The 21,574-nt window shown below is 51.8% G+C and overlaps 1 protein-coding gene across 3 annotated transcripts in view; it reads right to left on the bottom strand.

Annotated features, from left to right (window-relative positions):
• Positions 1–21,574, bottom strand: part of COL5A3 (collagen type V alpha 3 chain) — a 47,050-nt gene that overhangs the window by 22,407 nt on the left and 3,069 nt on the right. The window contains exons 2-31 of one of the 3 annotated variants that reach the window (XM_055430077.2): positions 20,346–20,507; positions 20,073–20,262; positions 19,841–19,997; positions 18,206–18,310; positions 17,727–17,879; positions 14,976–15,089; positions 14,724–14,870; positions 13,108–13,155; positions 12,994–13,035; positions 12,612–12,674; positions 12,092–12,166; positions 11,907–11,990; positions 11,478–11,534; positions 11,326–11,379; positions 10,727–10,780; positions 9,637–9,690; positions 9,501–9,554; positions 9,255–9,308; positions 8,637–8,681; positions 8,472–8,525; positions 8,245–8,289; positions 7,349–7,402; positions 7,172–7,216; positions 5,977–6,030; positions 5,831–5,875; positions 5,641–5,694; positions 3,702–3,746; positions 3,539–3,592; positions 3,296–3,403; positions 2,820–2,873 (exon numbers count right to left, since the gene is read on the bottom strand). In XM_055430077.2, the coding sequence (XP_055286052.2) occupies positions 2,820–2,873; positions 3,296–3,403; positions 3,539–3,592; positions 3,702–3,746; positions 5,641–5,694; positions 5,831–5,875; positions 5,977–6,030; positions 7,172–7,216; positions 7,349–7,402; positions 8,245–8,289; positions 8,472–8,525; positions 8,637–8,681; positions 9,255–9,308; positions 9,501–9,554; positions 9,637–9,690; positions 10,727–10,780; positions 11,326–11,379; positions 11,478–11,534; positions 11,907–11,990; positions 12,092–12,166; positions 12,612–12,674; positions 12,994–13,035; positions 13,108–13,155; positions 14,724–14,870; positions 14,976–15,089; positions 17,727–17,879; positions 18,206–18,310; positions 19,841–19,997; positions 20,073–20,262; positions 20,346–20,507 (2,324 nt within the window). Of the gene's footprint in view, positions 1–2,819; positions 2,874–3,295; positions 3,404–3,538; positions 3,593–3,701; positions 3,747–5,640; positions 5,695–5,830; positions 5,876–5,976; positions 6,031–7,171; positions 7,217–7,348; positions 7,403–8,244; positions 8,290–8,471; positions 8,526–8,636; positions 8,682–9,254; positions 9,309–9,500; positions 9,555–9,636; positions 9,691–10,726; positions 10,781–11,325; positions 11,380–11,477; positions 11,535–11,906; positions 11,991–12,091; positions 12,167–12,611; positions 12,675–12,993; positions 13,156–14,723; positions 14,871–14,975; positions 15,090–17,726; positions 17,880–18,205; positions 18,311–19,840; positions 19,998–20,072; positions 20,263–20,345; positions 20,508–21,574 lie in introns of all 3 variants that reach the window. The other 2 variants (XM_055430078.2, XM_088839025.1) reach the window with 2 other exon arrangements.

Raw genomic sequence — 21,574 nt, 5'->3', positions numbered from 1 at the left:
TTGTTTGTAGCCTGGGATGATATGAACAATAGCTCCTTCACAAGGTTCTGGTTAGGATAGATGGGATATGTGTAGAAAGTGTCTTGTTTAGTTTTATTTTTGTTACAAAGTACTTGGCACATAGTATGAGTTCAAGAAATGTTCACTGTCACTGTTATTCATGCGATTAATAACTGCTATGGGCTGAATGTTTGTGTACTCTAAAATTTTGTATGTTGAATCCTCAGTCCCTAGTGTGATAATGTTTGGAGGTGGGGCCTTTGGGAAGTAAGTAGGTCATGAGGGTGGGGGCCTTGTAAATAGGATTAGCGTCCTTATAAGAGGAAACCAGACATACTGAGTGAAGTAAGTCAGACAAAGGAGGAGAAATATCGTATGACTTCCCTTATATATGGAATCTGAAAAGAAATGATACAAATAAACTTACTTGCAAAACAGAAAGAGATTCACAGAATTAGAGAACCAACTTATGGTTGCCAGAGGGGAGGATGGGGGACGGGACAGTCAGGGAGTTTGGGATGGACATGTACACTCTGCTATATTTGAAATGGATAACCAACAAGGACCTACTGTAAAGCACAGGGAACTCTGCTCAATGTGATGTGGCAGCCTGGATGGGGGGGAGTTTGGGGGACAATGGATACATGCATATGTATGACTGAGTCCCTCCACGGTTTACCTGAAACTATCACAACATTGTTCATTGGCTGTACTCCAATACAAAATAAAATGTCTTTTTTTTTTTTTTTTAAGAAAGGAGACTATCTCTCTCGGTCTCTCTCTCTGCCTCCTCCCTCTCCCTTTGTTGCTGTTCAGTTGCTAAGTCACGTTCGACTTTTTGTGACCCCATGGACTGTGGCACGCCAGGTTTCCCTTTCCTTCACTGTCTCCCAGAATTTGCTCAGATTTATGTCCATTGAGTCAGTGATGCCATCCAAACATCTCATCCTCTGCTGCCCCCTTCTCCTTTTGCCTTCAATATTTCCCAGCATCAGGGCCTTTTCCTCCCCTACGTGAGGATAAAGACAGAAAATGTTTATCTACAAACCAGGAAGAAAGCCCTCACAGAATCTAACCATGCTGGCACTCTGATCTCAGGCTTTTGGCCTCCAAAACAAATTTTTATGTTTAAAACATCCAGTCTAAGGCATTTTTATTCTAGCAACCCAAAACTGACTTCAACTTAACTGATACATCAGGCCTCCTGTAATGTGTTCCTTGCTTGATGCCCAAGGCACACTGCTCAGTCTTGGCTATGAGCCTTTGAATTTCTTTGAACTCCCAGGAATTTCTGCTCCAACAGGCTGAGTTCTGCTCCGAGTTTTGGTGCCTTGAGTTAATTCCCAAACCTGTTTATAGCAGTTACCCTTGCCAATGGACTCATGTGATTTAATGAAAGTTTATGAAAACTGATGAAATGTAGAAAGGGAAAAGAAAGATATCTCTAAAATCAAAGTTATACGGAAATGAATTCCCTGGCGGTTCAGTGGTTAAGACTCAGAGCTTTCACTGCTGAGGGCTTGGGTTCAATTCCTGGTCTGGGAACTAAGATCCTGCAAACCGCAGAGTTCAACCAAAAAAAAAAAAAGAGAGAGAGAGAGAGAGAAAGAGAGAAATGGAAAAGACTTAATATAAAGGAAAGCAATTAAAAAAAAAAAATCACTGTCAAATTAGGCATGGGCAAGATAACTATGGGGCTTCCCAGGTGGCTCTAGTCATAAAGAACTCATCCGCCAAGGCAGGAGACTTCAGAGAGGCGGGCTCCATCCCCGGGTCTGGGGGATCCCCTGGAGAAGGGCATGGCAACCCACTCCAGTATTCTTGCCCAGGCTACAGTCCATGGGGTCGCAAAGAGTAGGACATGACTGAAGCCACTTAGCATGCAGCAGGCAGGGCATCCAGGGTATGCAGGGCCCTGGTTAGAGAGAGGCCTCAGAGGCAGCGCCAGGGGCGGGGTCAAGAGCGTGGGGGCGGTTGGGTAAGGGGCGGGTTAGAGGCGGAAAGATGCCCCGCAGGAGGGCGTGGCAACCCACTCCAGTATTCCTGCCTGAGACTAGAAGGCCACAGTCCACGGGATTGAAAAGAGTCAGACATAACTGAAGAGACTTAGCACACACAAACGCAAGATAACTGTGCCAGAACAAGACGCCAGAAGTGTGGAACTCGAGGATTCTGTGCTCGGATTTCTTCTAAATGTCTTTGATTTTTCTGCTCCACTTTATGTAAACAAAAACTGCAGATCATCAGTGATGTAATACGGGTGTGGCTTAGACAGAAAGACATGTCTTACCAATAGCCTCATCCATCAAAACATTGGCAGCCAAATGTACATTTTTACATAAATGCATTCTAAGCTATAATTAATTCAAGATATGTAAGCTGCATGTTTTTTATGATTCTCCTCCTTATTGACTTTTTGTTTGAGCCAACCTCAATCATATCAGTAAGAAGGGTCCTACAGATTTATTATCACCAAAATCATCAACATTATTATAATCAAATTGATGAGGTAGCTACTGCTGGTATCTCCTTTTTGCAACTGAGAAAAATGGCTCAATAGACCTGTTCAAGTTCATTTAGTAGGTATTAGGGGGTGACTTACTCAAGGTCACTCAGCAGGTGAGGAGTGACTTACCCAAGGCCACTTAGCAGATAAGGTTGGGTATTTGAGCCTACGTTTGATGCCAAAGCCCACATCTTACACTTTCAGTGCCCTATGAGGTGGCCAGTTCACACACCCAGACCACGGCCTAGAACCCCAGATGTTAATCAGTCTCTAAACCCTACCCTTGCCCACCACCCGCCTCCCAGCATCTGACCTTAGGGCCTGGACGTCCTGGATAGCCTGGGAGACCCGGCACGCCAAGCTTGCCCTGCAGAGAGATTGTAGGAAGAAAGTCAGAGATTGAAGTTTGGGGGTCAGTGAGGGAGGGGCAGGATGGCTGGGGCACGGTGGCAAAGGGAGGAGGGTGGAATCCAGGGAAACATGGGTTCAACTCCTGGTCCCTGCCTGCTAGGGGCATGTCCTTGGACAGCTCATTCAACCGTTCCAAATCTCAGTTTACTTGTCTATAGAATGGGGATAAAAAGGTCTGCTGCCTGTAGTGGTTACAGGGATATAAATAAGATAGAGTGCATGGCATTGCTCTATCAGGCTGAGCTGCAGAAGTGAAGAAGTGGAGAGCCTCCTAAAGTTGGCGACAACAGAACAGAAGGCGGAAGGCAAAGGGCCAGGGAACACCTTGACTGCAGGAAGCTGGGGACAGACTGGAGGGGGGTGACCAGGTCCACTCACCTTCTCCCCAGCTGAGCCTGGGGGACCCTCCTCGCCAACCAGCCCCTCCTGTCCCTTTAGCCCTTCAGGACCATCCTCTCCCCGAGGTCCTGGGGGTCCGGGTTGCCCCTGGAACAGAAGGAGAAACCCTGATATCAGTCCTTCTGTGCCACCCCTACCCCGTCTTTGCCTGCAGTTCACCTCCTCGCTGCTTTTCCCAAGCCCCCCAGAGTCACCAGACCCCTCCCCTGGACATCATCTTACCCGATCTCCTTTAAGCCCCGCATCACCCTTGAAGCCTGGGAAACCATCCTCTCCCTGGGCGGAAGACAGTACAGAAACCAGAAGTCAAGGTTTTCACGAAGGGGCAGAGTCAGAGCCCCATTATTAGGGTTCCCCTCTCCCAAGGAATCTCCTTCTTTCTTACCTTCTCTCCTTTCTCCCCCTGGAGGCCCCGGTTGCCAGAGGTACCCTGAAAAGAAAGAAGCTCTCAGTCCCCACACTGCCCCCACTTAAGAAGGGCCTCCCTCTGCCCTGAAACAGCCAGGACAATCCCAAGAAGTTGCAGGACTAGAGGGAGGGGGGTGGGGAGCAGCCCCAGCGTCTGCTAGTATAGTGTACAAGAGGTTGCACTTCCCCCGCCCCTTCTCACTGGCAGCCTCCCAAGGTCATCTGTGAGCGGGTGTGAAGGGAAGGCCAAATTTCCAAGTAATTGATTTCCATCTCCTAGGGACACTGTGTCCACAGTTCCTTCTGGCAGGAGGAAAAGGATGAACATTCCAGAATCCAGCTTCATTCTAAAGGCGAAGGAATGTTTCCCATTGTGCTGGATACAGTGCGACTCTGTGCCTGGCAACAAGGGGAGTCTGTGCTTGGCTACAGCGAGACTGCTCAGTGCAGCCCAGATGCTGCTCACACCAAATTTTTGGCTTGGGCCATAAGAAAAGCTGCACTTGGCTACAGTGTAACTGAGCTCAGTGAGTTAAATGAAATTGTACTTGCTGAAGCTGAAACTGCAATACTTTGGCCACCTCATGCGACGAGTTGACTCACTGGAAAAGACTCTGATGCTGGGAAAGGTTGGGGGCGGGAGGAGAAGGGGACGACCGAGAATGAGATGGTTGGATGGTATCACCGACTGTGGACATGAGTTTGAGTGAACTCAGGGAGTTGGTGATGGATAGGGAGGCCTGGCGTGCTGTGATTCATGGGGTCGCAGAGAGTCGGACACGACTGAGCGACTGAACTGAACTGAACTGGACACTATAACTATGTATTGACAATAGCACGCCAGTTTCCAGCCACAGGGAGACACACTATAATGGAATTCAGTGACTACAATGAAGTTACACTTTGATACAATGTAACTGTGTGTTTTGCCAATATCAGGACTGTCTCTAGCCACAGGGCAATTCATTGACCACGATGTAACCGAGTTTGACCACAACTGTTCTCTAACAATGGCTATAGTGTAACTAGACTCAGTCAAACATAGCCTTCAACTCTATATAGAAAACCATGCCTGACTTTCAGTGGAAATCTGAGTTTGAACATCCACAGGACTTCGCGGCCAGCTGCGACATAACTATACCTCCTTGGTTATAGGGTAACTAAGCTTGTCTATGATGCAAAAATGTGAGGAGCTGGCTTTTAGACTGTTCTTAGACTACAGGTAATGGATACCTGTACTTGGCTGCAAGGTAACTGGACTTAGCTACCACACAGATTTTAATTACAGTGTCCCTACAGCTGGTCAACAGTGAATCTCTATTCAGTACAGCTCTCAACTGGTCCTAGCATTTCTAGTCTGTAGATTGTATGGCTCTTGGCTTGAGTTTTTGTTGCTTTTGTTTGTTTTAATTTATTTTTAATTGAAGTACACATGCTTGACGGCGTCATGTTGGTCTCTGCCATACATCGACATGAATCAGCCATAGGTATACATATGTCCCCTCCCTCTTAAACTTCCTTCCCACCTCCCACCCCATGCCACCCCTCTAGGTTGTCACAGAGTACTGATTTAAGCTCTCTGCATCAAACAGCACATTCCCACTGGCTATCTATTTGAGCTTTTAAAACAACCCTCTGCTTGATTATAATGTGTTGACCTGGGGATGTGATATGTGTGCTTAACAGTGAAATGGGTTCAGCCTGTTGTTCTCAAGGTGACAACTATGCTGTAATGTTACCCTTTGGCTGTTTAGCTTCAAAGTAGCACACACCCTACCGCATAGGGTCAGTCCCACCGCACCTTGCCTGGCAGGCTGATCCTCTCTCACACTCTTGCAGAAGTGTCTGATGGAGCTGGCTTCCCAAAGTCAGTGCTGATGAATCAGCCCTAACTGCAGGCCCCAAGCATCACTTACCTTCACACCCCGAGCTCCAGGATAGCCCGGAGGGCCTGCTGACCCTGCTGGACCCTGAGATGGAAATAAGATTAGTGTCAACCTGTTCTTCCCCTCCATGTTCCCAGTGCCCTCATCTCTCTTCTCCTGAGACTCCTGGCCCTACCTGCCAACCCCCATCCCTAAATCCACCCCTCTTCAGGTCACTTACCTGGGCCCCTTTCTCTCCTGTTGGGCCCTCATGACCTGGGTGGCCCTGGGGGAAAGACGTTCTGAGTTGTCAAAGACCTGATTTGCTATCCAAACTCCCAAGCCTCCCCCTTCTCCTTCCTCTTTCTCCCAGAATCTAGTTCTCACCGGAGGGCCTTCAGATCCTGGGAGGCCTGGAATTCCTGGGTTTCCAGGGGGACCCTGAAAGAAGATGAAAAATATGGAGACTTTTACAGGGTCTCAGGGCCTAGCATTCCACCAGGAACATCCCTACCCAGACATGCAGCTACCTCAAGGTTAGAGAAAAAGCAGATCCTACTGGTCAAGAAATCTATCCTCAGCAATTGCAAACTTGCTGTATGACCCTGGACGAGCCGCCTCCCCTCTCTGTGCCTCAGAAAGCCTCTGCTTCTGGGAGAATTCAGGCAAGGGGTATAAAAACAGTGTGAGACATGCCAGGATGGGGACCCCTTCCTTCCGAAGCCCCTTCAACCCACAGTCCTACCAAAGAGGGGTGGGTCTACATAGGCATGTGGTGACCCCTCTATGTCCTGCAAACAGTTGATGAGTCCAGAGCGGGGATCCTGGCCCAGCTAAGCTAGTCAGACTCTCCTGAAATTTTGAGGGAAGCGACACCTTGCATCATAGAAACTATGATCAGATGGATTTGGATAAAGAAACTGTAAGATCCTAAGTAGCCGGGGACTGAAATAGTGACAGAGCAGTACAAGATTCTGTAGAAATAGAAGTTGGAGTAAGAACAGACTCAGACAGTAAAGGATCTACCAGCAACACGCGAGACATGGGTTCGATCTCTGGGTTGGGAAGGTCCCCTGGAGAAGAGAATGGCAACCCACTCCAGTATTCTTGCCTGGAGAATCTTGTGGACAGAGGCACCTAGTGGGCTACAGTCCATGGGGTCAGAAAGAATCAGACATGACTGAAAGACTGACATTTTTGCTTTTTCAAGATGTATATAGAAAGAATACTGTTTTTCAGGGGAGATGGAAACAGATGTGCAGAGGAACAAAGATGGCACTGCAAGACCCCGGAGAAAGGGATTTCTTGGCCCATGAATCTTGGTAATACTTTCTGGCTTCTGAGAGATTCCCCTGTGTCTTATTACTATCCCCTTGTACTCTAAACTTTGTGGAGGTCTATTTCTCACAATCAGCCCTTCTCCAACAATGACACTTGGTTACTCTGAGCTTGTTTAGGGACTGTTGCAATTGATCATTCTCCATGGCTTACAAAAGGGGCCCAATGGGAAGTTTTTCCTGCAGGCAGAGTTGAAGGAAGAAGACATGATGGGGGAGGAGGGAAAAGTAGAGCTGTCACTCACCTTCTCCCCAGGAGTGCCAATGGGTCCCTGGGGGCCAGGAATTCCCTGGAGATATTTTCAAAGAAAGAGAAGAAAAGCATTAGGAAGGGACAATGAGTGCAGAAGTTGGAGACGCTAGGAATGGTCTATGACCTTCAGGGACCAGCCCCTCCCCTTATTGGAAAAAATTTCTCAAACCTGGGACCCAGGATTTCCCTGCTGTCCTGGGGGGCCTGGTTCTCCTGGAGGACCCTGGGGAGAAAGTGAGGGTTCTGTGAAGCTGGAAAGGTTGTGGTGTTGAGGTGTCAGTGAAGCTGAAATGAGGGAAGGGGTCATGGGATTGGACAAGGATATGGGTGGTCATAGGTTCAGAGTGTCTGAAAGCATCAGGGGGACTTCCCTGGTGGTACTGTGGATGGGAATCCACCAACCACTGCAGAGGGCACGGGTTCAATCCCTGGTCCAGGAGGATTCCACCTGCCGCGGGGCAACTGAGTCCACGCACATAAGTACTAAGCCCGAACTCGAGAGCCCACGAACTGCCAGCCACTGAAGCCCGTGCACCTAGGGCCCGTGCTTCGCAACAGGAGAAGCCACCACGGTGAGAAGCCCGCACACCACAGTGAAGAGTAGCCCCGGCTTGCCACATCTAGAGAAAGCCTGTGCCCGGCAACGAAAACCCAGCACAAACAAAAGTTTAATTAATTCATTATTGAAAAGAAAGCATCGGGTGGGGCTTCCCTGGTGGCTCAGTGGTAAAGAATCCACCTGCCAATGCAGGAGACACAGGATGGATCCCTGATGTGGGAAGATAGCACATGGCAAGGAGCAACTAAGGCCGGGCGCCACAGCTGTAGAGCCTGGGAGCCGCAACTAGGGAGTCCCCGAGCTGCAACTACTGCAGCCCACGCAGCGACAGCCTGTGCGCCTAGAGCCCGCCCGTGCTCTGCAACAAGAGGAGCCCCCACGCTGAGGAGTCTGTGCGCCGCTACTAGAGAGGAGCCCCCACTCGCCGCAACTAGAAGAAAGCCCGTGCGGCGGCAAGGACCGAGTCAGCCAAAACGGAAGTGAGCGTTGGGCGTTGAAACACGTACCACGTTTCCTTTGGCACCTGGAGCACCATCGCTTCCAGTCACACCCTGGGGGAGGAGAGGGCGTGAGGCCAGGGCAGACGCGCGCGGAGGAGTCTGCGTCTGAGACGCTGAGACGCACAGGGGGGACGGTGAGTGGCAGAGAAGCCAGGCAGCAAGGACTGGACACGCAGAGGAGGTAAAGGTCAGGAAGGACAAACAGGGTTGTAGAAAGACAGCGACGTTCTCACCGGGCGTCCCAGGGATCCGGGGGAGCCTCTAGGGCCAATCAGTCCTCGGGGGCCCTGCAAGGAAGCGGGAGCTAATGTTATTCCAGCATCCCTGCTCTGAGGCCCGAGGAGGCCGGCCTCCCTCCTCTGTGTCAGACAAGCAGTCCAGGGGTCCCTCGTACTCACCGGCTCCCCCGCCTGGCCAGTGGGCCCCGGAGGTCCCTCTGCTCCCTGTGGGAAAATGGCATCAGTTGAGGAGGCAGGGGTATAACCTTCAGAGAATCACCTTCCCTCATCTGGGCAGCCCCTTCCAGGGCATCTCAGAGTCAGAACTTGCGGCAGAATCCAGCCAAATGGGTGTACGGGATTTGAAACTCAGGCCCGTGACCCCAGTCCTGGACCTGCAGTCCTGGGCCTCACCTCTGACCTCTAGTTGCTGTTTAGTCTTAAGTCAAGTCTGACTCTTTGGCGACCCCATGGTCCCCAGGCTCCTCTGTCCATGGGATTTTCCAGGCAAGAATACTGGAGTGGGTTGCCATTTCCTCCTCCAGGGGATCTTCCCCACCCAGGGATGGAACCCATGTCTCCTGCCTTGGCAGGTGGATTCTTTACTGCTGAGCCATAGGGGAAGCCCGGTAACTCTAGCACTAACCCCCAACCCTCCATCTGTCTTTTTGGCCCGCAGTGGGGCCTCCTGACTCTCCAGTGCAGACCTTCACCCTCCCCCTATCTCCTGAATGTTCTATTTCCCTCTTTCTGGCTTTCTGGCTTCCAAACCACCCCCTAACTTGCTTTCAAACTTACCTTCTGCCCATCCTCTCCTGGGGTACCAGGTTTCCCCACATAACCAAAGTCACCCTGGAGTGGGGAACACAGAGGGCCGTTCAGAGTCAAAAGATGAGGGTAGAGATCAGTCCCCAAGGAAGGCAGATGGGGTGTGAGGGGGGAGCACTCAGACACAGGGATGGAGGCTCTGATATTGGGGGTGGGGAGAGTGTCGTGAATATATCGGAGGGGCTTGGATGTGGAGGAGGGGCCTTACACACTCACCCTTTGGCCCTTCTCACCAGGCAGCCCTGGCAGGCCATCAAAGCCCCGATCACCCTGCACAACGAGACACCATCTGAGCCTTGAATCCTCTACCCCGACAGTCCCCCCAAGTCCCAGTCCTGGCCACATCACCTACCTTAGGTCCCGTGGCGCCTGGGAGGCCCCGAGCCCCATCTGCTCCAGGGCGGCCCTGTGGGGGTAGGGGTGACGTGGTCAAGATGTCTACTGCCATGTATGGAGTACCTTCTCATGCAGTCCCTTGCGCTGGCGGTTTCTCTGGATACTAATTGAACCTCTCGGGTATATCTCAAATCCGTCCGTTACTCTTTATCCCTAGTGCCCTTTCTCTAGTCCAAGTTACCAGCTTCACAAAAACGAAGAACCCTCATCTTCAGGGAATTCCCTGGCAGTCCAGTGGTTGGGGCTCCATGCTTCCCCTGCAAGGGGGCAAGGGTTCCGTCTCTGGTTGGGGAACTAAGATCCCACATATCACATGGCCAAAAAATAAAATAAAAAGAGGACTTCCTTTTTGGTCCAGTGGTTGAGAATTGATCCCTGGTCGAGGAAGATCCAACATGCCACAGTGCAACTAAGCCTGTGCACCACATCTACCAAGCCGGAGCTCTAGAGCCCATGAAGCTACAGCTACTGAAGCCCGTGGGCCCTGGAGCCTGTGCTCCACAATGAGAGAAGCCACCACAGTGAGAAGCCTGTGCACCACAGCTAGAGAAAGCCCTTCACAGCAATTAAGACCCAGGACAGTCAGAAAAATTAAAAATAATTATTAATTTTTTAAAAAGAGAAGGAAGAATACACTTTAAAGAAGCCCCATCTTCAGTCTCCATTAATCTCCTTGCTGTGTTTCCCCCTGGAACATTAATACTATCTGGAGTTATCATTTCCCGCAATGTGCCAGTCTTTCCTTTGGCACGTGCTGTTCCTTCACGTGGAATGCCCTTCCTCTCCTGTTTCCCTGGTTACACCTCAAACCTCAGCTCAAGCATCATTCCTCAGCTGGTCCTCCCTGGCTCTGTGGCCTGGCCAGCTTCCTTTGTCACCCTTGACTGGGAACGGCAGTCTATAACCCTCAGTGGACTGCCATTCCATGTCCTCAGAGCTCTCATCCCACCAATGACACCAGCAGACCCTGAGAGCACAGAGCCGAGGCTCGTGTTGGGTGCTGAGAGATGGCTAAGGGATGACCTGAAGACCTACGAATCACTCACCATCTTTCCCTCTCGGCCAGGGGGCCCATGAGGTCCCTGAAGCCCTCGGGGACCCTAGAAGAGAAAGAAAAGGAGGCAGAAAAAGAATAACAAAGAGTAAGGACTTGGTTTAAGTCATCCCCTGTTGTGTTCAGTCACTAAATCGTGTCTCTTTGTGACCCCATGGACTGCAGCGTGCCAGGCTTCCTTGTCCTTCACTATCTTCTGAAGTTTACTCAAGCTCATGTCCATCAAATTTGTGACGTTATCCAACCATCTCATCCTCTGTTGCCCCTTTCTCCTCCTGCCTTCAATCTTTCCATCATCAGCGTCTTTTCTAATGAGCTGGCTCTTCGAATTAGGTGGCCAAGTTATTGGAGCTTCAGCTTCAGGATCAGTCCTTATAACCAATATTCAGGGTTGACTTCCTTTAGAATTGACTAGTTTGATCGCCTTGCTGTCCAAGGTTCTCTCCAGCACCACAGTTTCAAACATCAAAAAGGCAGTAATTGCAAGTGTATCACCAGCCCTTTTGCCATTTTCCCCAACTCGCACTTTACCCTGCGGCCATGGGAAAAGACCCTTCCCATCCACCCTGCCCCTCACCCCACCAATCTCACCTGTGGCCCCATTTCTCCGATCTCTCCTTTCAGACCTGGGTACCCAGGGAGACCCTTGGCAGAAGAAAGATAGGGTGATGCACTTAGAGGGAGTTTGAGTTAGAGTCATCTCCACAGGCGTGTTCCCTCTTTCAGGCAGCCTCCCTACTCACCACGGGACCTGGGCGTCCAGTGAGCCCCACCGGGCCAGGAGGGCCTTTCATAGAGAGCTGAAGAGACAGAGGGGAACAGAGCCTCAGGTCTTCCACACCCCCACAAAATCATCATCAAGAGGTAAATATCCACCTGTCTCATGACTATTCACTGGTCTCCCATCCTTGTCATTCTCTCGATGTCCTCCCATTGCCTCCCGACATGCATGCTCACTTGTATGCTACCTCATAGACAGTAGCCCTCCAGGCTCCTCTGTCCATAGAATTCTCCAGGCAAGAATACCCGAGTGGGTTGCAATTCCCCTCTCCAGGGGATCTTCCCGACCCAGGGATCAAACCTACATCTCCTGAATTGCAGGCAGATTCTTTACCACTGAGCCAGTGGGGATGCCCCACCCTCCAACAGTCCCCGGATTACCGTCCCCTCACCTGAGCTTGTTGCAGGACTGCCTGAGCCTGGGCCTGCTGGAAGGATACTGGGGGTCCTTTGTGAGAGCCTCTTGCAAACTGGAACTAGAGGACAACTAGTAGTGAGGGTAACTTCTACAAGAGGTCCCCACTTCCTGGGCCAGGACTCCACTCCCCAAGGCCGTGCCAGCCTGTCTCCCTCTTACCGGTATCATGATCACAGTGCCTGGGAGACCCCGGGTCCCATCGATGCCAGGGATGCCTGGGAGGCCAGCGGGGCCCTGAGAGAGGAAGAGAGACAAAGAGGGATGGAGACAGAGAGACGGAGCACAAGCTAGGGGAAGGAGGGGACAGAAAGAAACAGAGCGGGAGAGGCAAAGGCAGAGAGACGGGGAGAGAGGCAGGGAGAGCGGATGCGGGAGACAAGACAGAGGGAGATGGAGGGAGGGAGACGGCGGTAAAAGTGAACCAGGAAACAAGAGGAGACGGGTGAGAGGGGTGAGGAGACAGTCCAGGAGAGGCGGAGCTCAGACAGAAGGAGCAAAGCAGGGGTGGCCCACCCCCAAGAGGGGGCAGGAGCCAGACGGCAGCTCACTAACGGGGAGAAAGATGAGCAGGAGGGGTCGGTGCCAGCCCCAGGGTGATGTCCCCAGCCCCAGCCATGCTCCCAGCCTCAGCTCCACAGCTTGAAACCTCCCTCCCCACCAAGGTTACATGCCATCTTACCGGTAGACCTCGGTCTCCAGGGAATCCTGGGGGGCCAGGAGGGCCTGAGGGGCCAACCACCCCCTGTTGCAGACACAGGAACAGAGGTCATGAGAAGTGCGAAGTCTGAGCCAAGCGGACGTGCGGCCCACCACTGACCCCGGCCCTGTGTTGACCTTCCTACCCCATCACTGAGCCACTGCTGGCCCCTCAGTGCTATGCTGATCCATATAAAGCTCCAACTCTACATCTCAATCCCCTTATTTATTCACCTTTTGAGCCTCAAATATCTAGCAGTCTTTGAATGAGCTGGCAACATTACACTCCAACTCCCCACCCCAGGAGATCAAACACCCCAACTGGAAGTAAAAGACAAGAAGAGGGGAATGCAGTCATGACTCACTCGGGGTCCCGGGGCTCCTGGGGGTCCTTCAAACTGCTGTCCCTGGGGGAGAAAGGAGTGTGACCCCCGTTCTTTCCCATACCCCTGCAACCCTGCCAGCCCCAGACCCCTTACCTGTTCGACCACAGCCGGTTCTCCTTTTTCTCCTTTCTCCCCAGCACCCTGGGGCAGAGGGTGGAAAGAAAAGAGATGTGAGCCTGGAACTCGGACACAAAACTCTCAGCTAACTGACTTTACACTAAACACACACACATACATGCATGCATGCACAGAGTCCATTCTCTGAGCTGCATCTCTTATTCTCTCTTCAACCAATATGTTCCCAGGAGCTCAGCTTCCTGTTTTGAGCTGGCCATGCTGCAGCAAGGTGAAGACTGTGAACTCTGGGGCATGCTGTGGGATCTTAATCCTGGAACTGCCTCTCACTTATTCAACTTATTCAACTCCTGCAGACTTATGCAACTCCTGCAGACTTATTCAACTCCTGCAGACTCACCTGCAAAGTTCATGGGTCAAGCCTACTCTATACATCCCATGGGAGGATGAAGTTAAAACAATGCTTAGCACATCACAAGCACTCAGGGTAAAATGGTTAGGATTACTCACCTTCTTCCCTGTCCAACATCAAGCCTAGATCTTAGATGCCTTCCCTATCTGCGGTATTTTTCTAGACAATCTCCTCCAATCCCTGGACTAAAAATAGAATCTCTCTGCTAATGAGTTCTAAGTCTTTTTTTTTTTTTCTCCTAATGGGTTCTAAGTCTTTATCTCCAGTCTAGACCATCTCTTGAGCTCCAGAATTTTCTACCCAATCACTTGCACTGACAACCGAACAAGGATTGCCAATTTGTCGTTGTTTAGTCACTTAGTCAAGTATGACTCTCTGGGATCCCATGGACTGAAGCCCCAGCCAGGCTCCTCTGTCCATGGGATTTTCCAGGCAAGAATATGGGAGAGAGTTGCCATTTCCTTCTCCAGGGGATCTTCCCAACCCAGTGATCGAATCAGCGTCTCCTGCACTGGCAGGCGGGATCTTTACCACTGAGCCACCAGGCAAGCCCAGCTGCCAGTTTAACACATGCAAAATAAGATCCCTGACCCTTTCCACCTGCTCCTCCTTCAGGCTTCCCCATCTTACTCAGTGGTGCCACCAAGCACCTACCCAGTCATCATAGCAACTTTCTTCACCTTCAGCAGCAAGAACAAACTGGGGCATGGTTCAATTCAGTGCACTCGTCTCTATCAGCCCCCCTGCCCCCCCACCACCACTTTCATCCAGGTCACCACTTTCTATTTTGCATGTGTATGTGTATTAATCGCTCAGACATGTCCTACTCTTTGCGACCCCGTGGACCGTAGAAAGCCAGGCTCTTCTGTCTGCGGGATTCTCCTTTTGCATAGACTGCTAGTTTCCCTGCCGCCCTTCTGGCTCCCCCTACAGTCCATAGGCTGTTCAGCACCAGAGCGAGCTTTGAAAACTCCCAAGTCATGTTCCCTCTCCAGGGGCTTCTCATCATGCCTAGACTAAAAGCCAAATGAATCACCCTACCCACAGAGCCATCCATTAGCAGATTGCCTGTCACATTAGCACAGTATCTGTAGATAAATATTTGTCAACTGCACTGGAGTGGTGGGAAGGCATTCTAGGCAAGAGCAAAGAAGGCAAAAAGAGAATGTGGCCATGTGTGGCTCCAGGAAGGAGTCCCTGCACCTAACCCACCCAGACTCACAGGAAAGATCTGGAACTCAGTATTCCATGACTGTTCTGCTGCCCGGAAGTGGGGGCCCATGGTGGGATCACCTTCTTCTTCATCTTCTCTGGCTAACTCAGTCTCCAGGGTCTCCAGTTCAGTTCCATTGTCAGGGTCCAGGTCCTCCTGAGGACATTGGAACAGACCAAAGTTTGCCCCTGACCTCTTCACTGTCTGCCACCACCACCACCCCAGGACCTTCCCTTCCAGCCCTGTCCACCTCCCACCAACCTCTAGGATGGTTCCATTGCTACCAAAGGTCACAGTTGTGGTGATGACCAAAGGCGTGGGAGTCGGAGACAGAGTTGGTTCCGGTGTCTCTGTCTTGGGGATGTCAGTGGAGGTCTGGAGGAAGGACAGAGAGAGTATCAGGCCTGGGGCCAGGACAGTCAAGGGGGAAGGGAGGGCACTTCCCTGGTGGTCCAGTGGCTAAGATTCTGCACTCACAATGCAGGGGGCCCAGATTCAATTCCTGGTCAGAGAAGTAGATCCCACATGCTACAACTAAGAAAGATCCCACGTGCCTCAGCTAAGACAGTGAAAGTGTTAGTCACTCAATTGTGTCCGACTCTTTGCGACCCCATGGACTGCAGCCCGTCAGGCTCCCCTGTCCATGGGATTCTCCAGGCAAGAACACTGGAGTGGGTTGACATTTCCTTCTCCAGGGGAACTTCCCAACCCAGGAAACAAACCCGGGTCTCCACATTCTAGGCATATTCTTTACCATCTGAGACATCAGGGAAGCCTAAGACAAAGCACAACTAAACAAATAAATAATTTTTAAGGTGAGAAGGGAAGATACTTTAAAAAAAAGAAAGGCAAAAGAGAGGTGAAGGAAGAGACAGACCCTGTCTCCCTGAGCACTCAGTCCAGGGAGGGGGACAGAGGAGGATTCTCAAAAAACATCAGGGCACCCACAGGCCTGTGGAGGCGCAGGTGTGCTGGCTGGATGAGGACAGCCAGCAGGGGGAGCCCTCGTGCGTGGAGGACAGACGGGGCTGGCCAGGGCTGGGAGGCACAGCAGGACTGGATCCAAAGCCCAGTGGTCAAGGTCAACGTCCAGCACTCAGGGCCAGACTCCCGGAAGCCTAGCCCATGTGTCCGCTCCCAAGGCAGAGCTCAGCGGTCAGCCAGCCAGGCTGCAGTCAGAGGGGGAGTTCGAGCTCCTGCTGGCCCAGACAGCTGCAAATGAACTGGGTCAGGGTGCAAAGCGGGTGATGGGGGCCCAGGTGAAGGGTTGACACTGAGGAAAGGGCTGAGGAAGGGGAGAATAGTCCTGGCATCTCTGTTCTAGGCTGAAGTGCTAACCTCTTTCCCCACAGTGATGCTGAGAACAGATGTAATGCAATCGGTGACTCTCCAAACAAGGACCCCAACAAAGGGCACCCACCAGGGACACCTACACAGTGGCCCTGACAACTGATGACCACCATCAATGGCCCCCAATTGTTTCTACAGTCATGACCCATTGCATGCATGCATGCATGCTAAGTCACTTCAGTCGCATCCGACTCTTTCTGACCCCATGGACTATAGCCTGCCAGGCTCCCCTGTCCATGGGATCCTTCAGACAAAGGTACTGGAGCGGGTTGCCACTTCCTCCTCCAGGGGATCTTCCCAACCCAGGGATCAAATCTGCATCTCCGGCATTGGTAGGTGGGTTCTTTACCACTAGCTCCGCCTGGGAAGCCCAATTTGGTGAGCCTCCAATTAATAACCCATGATCAGTGACCCCCATTAAGAATCCTAACCAATGACTAACCAAGACACCTCCTAATAATCTGTATCATTGGTCTTCCACCAGGTATTCCTATAGCCAGTCACCCATCACTGGCCCCCCAATTAATGACTTCCATCAGTGACCCCAACCAGTTACTCTTTCAGCCAGTGAGTTCCCCAGCCAATGACCCCCCCACAAGAAGTACTAACCAGTGACCCCCTAACCAATGAATCCTCTTAACCAGTGATCTTCCAACAACGAATACCCACAAGTGAACCCAACTAGTGCTCTCCAACCAATGACCCCCAACAGTAATTTCATTAACCAATGACCCATCAATGACTTCCCAACTAACTACCCATCAAGGATTCCCAAATTAACTATGTCATCCATGATCTCATAAAAATCACTCCCCAACTAGTGATTCCAACTGCCTTCTAATCAATGGTCCCCCACTGGCGACTTTCCCAATTAGTGATCCTCAACAATGACACTCCCCCACCATTAGCCCTAAGCTAGTGACACTAATAACACCAAAAGTGGCCTCCATCAATGGCTTCCAAGAGTGACCTCCAATTAGAAACTGCCAAACATCAACCGTAATAAATATCTCCTTACAGTAACCCATCCCAACCAGTAATCTCTACCAGGGAGTCCAAATAGTGTGCCTCTAATTGCTGTTGTTGCCGTTCAGTCACCGAGTCACGTCCAACTCTTTGAAACCTCATGGATGTTAGAAGACCAGGCAACTCCATCTTCCATTATCTCCTGGAGTTTGCTCAAATTCACGTCCATTGAGTCAGTGATTCTATCTAACCATCTCATCCTCTGCCATCCCCTTCTCCCATTGCTTTCAGTCTTTCCCACCATTAGGGTCTTTTCCAATGAGTCCTCCCAGTGAGTGAACCTTCACTGAATAACCCCAAGCAGTCAACGCCAAACAATGATGCACCAACAAATCCATCACTGAACCCAGCTAGTGGCTCTTCTTAAACAGTAGCCCTCACAAGAACCCCCCTAATAATAATGTACTCATCTGGGTGTGCTCCCTCCCTCCAGCACCCCCACCCCCAGAACTGGAGGTTGGGAGGAAGATATGAGAGAACTCCTAAGACAGGATCAGCTACCCCAACAGTGATTGGTCAGCCAAAAGAAGTCAAAGGTCAGGGATTGGAGACCAGAGGGGGAGACCCTGGATGAGGCACAAGGGATCAGTGAGATCAGAGGCCAGAAGCAAGGCGGCCAAAGAGCAGACCCCTTACCTGGTTCTCTAGGGAGCCAGGAGGTGGACTCACAGCCAAAGTTTCCTTGTTCTTCTTCTTCCTGCCCTTCCCCTTACGACCTCGCCCTTTTTTCTTCCCTTTTCCTTTCCCCTTCCGCCTAGGAGGAGGGGTTTCTGGCTCCCGCTGAGGGACCTGGGGAGAGGATTGCAATCAGATCCAGAGTCCCTGAGTGGAGGCTCCATCACTCAGATCACCGGAGGTCATGCTGGCACATGGTCCATTGGTCCTGTGTTTTAAAGCCAGGGCTCTCTCAGCCCTGGAAACTGGGGTCAAGGTCAATATATGATCTGGGGCCAAGGGTCAGTTATGTGACTGGAGGTCAAAGTCATTCACACCTAGGAATGGTTTGAGGGCAGGGGTCACTCAGCCCCATGGACAGGGCTCAGAATTCACTTATTCCTGAGACCTGGAGCCAGGGATGTCTGAGCCAGTGACCTCAGGACAAGCCCCTTACTCACCCTGGTGACTGCTGGATCCAGGTCATCACAGCCAGGAAGGTACCGCTCACATGCTTGGAAGGCAGCCTGGGGATCTGGGCTTATCACCAGCTCCTGAACATCTCCCTGGGGAGAGAGTGGGGGTTGGTGAAGGAGTCCACAGCCTGACTCCAATCCCCATTCCAAGCATCAAGGTCTCATGTTTTTCCACTCAAATCACTACTAAGTATAAGGAAGGGATAGCCCCACCACAGCCCCAGAAACCCCTCTGCCCCCCAAAACTGAGGGAAGGAAGATTCTATCAGGGTAATGCCAAACCACAAGCCACACCCCACAACATCTGTCCCATCAGAGGCACATTTGTTCCTTTCTTCTCAGGCACATGGTGACACCTACTGTGAGTCAAGTGCCCTTCAAGGTACCAGGGACAAGAAGGGAAACAAAAACTTTCCTAGTGGTATAGTGGTTAAAAATCTGCCAATGCAGGGTACATGGGTTCGATCCCTAGTCCAAGAAGATGCCACACGCTGAAGTGAAACTAAATCCATGCATCACGACTACTAAAGCCCATGTGCCCTGGAGCCCGTGTCCCCCAACAAGAAAAGCCACCACAAGGAAAAGCCCATGCACTACAACTGCAGAGTAGCCACCGCAGCAACGAAGACCCAGCACAGCTATAAAAATTGACATTTTTTTCTTTTAGAAAAAGAACGAAACCGGATGATGAGTTCCCTGGATTTTTATGACACACATAACAATCACTTCACTGAAAACACATCTGTCACAGAGCCTCGTGACACCTTGCCTTTCTGGCAACACACACCATCACAACAACCAGCGTGGTCACTCATCACAGTCTTATCCTCCCACCATAAGCCCAGTATGTGTGTGCATGCTAAGTTGCTTCAGTCGTGTCCAACTCTTTGTGACCCCATATATAGCCTGATAAACTCTTCTGTCCATTGGATTCTCCAGGCAAAGGTACTGGAGTGGGTTGCCATTTCCTCCTCCAGGGGGTTTTCCCAACCCAGGGGTCAAACCCACGTTTCTTTTGTCTCCTGCATTGCCAGGCAGGTTCTTTACTACAAGTGCCACCTGGGAAGCCTAAGCCTAGTATGCACCATCACAAATGATTGATTCGTGGTTTTACAGTCTCACAGACACACACCAAAGATGCACTACAACACACGGGGCTCCCTTCTCTCAGCTTCCTGGTGCTGAATTGAAGCTGGATAGTTCCCTTCTCCGATCTCTTTTCCAGATTCAGGCTGCAGACAAACCTCCCTTCAGCCCTCTGCCTCAGTGTCCCCATCACTGAAGTGAAGTGAAGTGAAAGTCACTCAGTCATGTCCGACTCTTTGCAACCCCATGCACTACACAGTCCATGGAATTCTCCAGGCCAAAATACTGGAGAGGGCAGCCTTCTCCCTTCTCCAGGGGATCTTCCCAACCCAGGGATTGAACCCAGGTCTCCTGCATTGCAGGTGGATTCTTTACCAGCTGAGTCACAAGGAAAACCCAAGAATACTGGAGTGGGTAGCCTATCCCTTCTCCAGCAAATCTTCCTGACCCAGGAATCGAACTGGGGTCTCCTGCATTGCAGGTGGATTCTTTACCAACTGAGCTATGAGGGAAGCCCAATCCCTGAAAGGCTACCTCAAAAGCCTCCTCGCCAAGGTCCTGGGTCCCCAGCACAGTGAGTCCCGCTGCACTGATGAATCGAGGTCCCTGAGCCAACATGGGCAGCTGAGGTTCACAATCAGCCACCAGGGTCACCATCCCACCGTCCACACTGACTGCCACACGGTGCCACCTGCAAGCGCACAGTCTCAGTGGTGGGGTGCTCCTCACCCACCCTCCCGGGATCCCCCACCCTCCCCATATTCACCTGCCATCCGTGAGGTTGACCTGCTGGGGGAGGGGGCTGAAGGAGTCACCTAGGAGGTCCAGAGCTGGCCCCAAGGCCAAGCCCAGCTGCCGGACGCCGCCCTCATCGTAGACGGACAGAAGGACGGAATGGTTGGCTGGCTGGCTCCGCAGAGTGATCAGGATGGAGAAGTTCTCAGGAAAGTGCCCATCTGGGAGGGCAAAAGGAAGGGAGCAGTTCATGCTGTGACCCCAGCTCCCAGAATGACCCACAGCCCCTCTGGCCCCGACTCACCTTGGAAGAGCTCCTGCGTGGGGACACCAAGCGTGCTGGTCTTGCCCACCTGGAATGCTCGGTCGCCCTCCGGGATCCTCTGGGGGCAGAGGCCAGGTCCCTCAGGGATCCCAGCCTGGCTCCCCCGCATGCCCAGCGCCTTCAGTACATCCACAGGATCTGCTAGAGAAAGAAGGCAGGGTGCAGGGCAGTTAGAACAAGCCCAGGACTCTGTGTGAGCAGCTCCAGTTTGGAGGACTCAGTACCCCCAACTGTGTTTATGGGTCAGGGGGAAGGAGAAGGCCTGGGACCCATGCTCCCCTCACCCTTCCACAGCTGTTCTGGCCTCATCAGCCTGTTGACTCCTGTTTTTTTTTCCCTTGGTTTTTGGTGAGAAGAAAAAAAAAAGCTGACCTAGTTCTGGGATGAATCAAAGCTTCCTGGCCTAAGCCCCAGAGCCAGGCGGTCCCCCTCTCCACACTCCCCCGCACCAGCTCCCTGGGGCTGCTTCCCAGGCCTGAAGCCCCCTTGCCAGGGGAAACCCGCTTAGAGAGGAGGGGCTCCTTCTGTATGTTCTTCCCACCTCTTCCCTTGGCTCTGCTCCCTCTGACCTCCTCCTCTGGCCACGCTCATCCATGACTTCCTCTGACCACCTTCACCCATGACTTCCTCCCTCTGGCCACCACTCTCCTGGCTTCTTCCTTCTGACCTCCTCCCTCTGACCACCATCACCCAGGACTTCCTCTTTTTGACCACTGCCACTTCGGATCTCTTCCCTCTGACCACACTTTATCTGATTCCCACTGATTTCTGGCCATGCCCTCTGACCTTCCTCTGCCTGACCCTGACTGTCTCCTTCTGACTACCCACTGACCTCTTTCCTCTGCCTATCCCAGTCTCTTTCAACCCGTGACCTCCCCATTTTATCACCCTCTCTGACCATCTCCTCTGACCACCTCTCCCTGATAACCTCCTGACTTCCTCCCTCTGACCCTCTCCCTCTCATCCCAGCAAAGGAAGAGACTGGTCCAATCAGATCTTAACCCAGGCTGTCCTACCAGCCCCACCCGTCGCAGCCTGGCCAGTGCTAAGTAGAACCACATGGCTTGGGCAAGGGTGGGTGGGGTCCTCCCCTGGGCCCAAAGCCCCTGCCTGATCCCCCTCCCCTCAGCAGACTGTCCCACTGACCCTCTGACCCAGCCTCCTGGCAGGAGCCAGATTCTGCCGAATCTGCCATGACCTCACCCTGG

Source organism: Moschus berezovskii, chromosome 8 (genome assembly GCF_049115385.1).
Source record: "Moschus berezovskii isolate FMDL1 chromosome 8, NW_MosBer_1.0, whole genome shotgun sequence".
NCBI classification, from domain to species: Eukaryota; Metazoa; Chordata; class Mammalia; order Artiodactyla; family Moschidae; genus Moschus; species Moschus berezovskii.
This window is presented reverse-complemented; position numbering and strand designations above follow the sequence as displayed.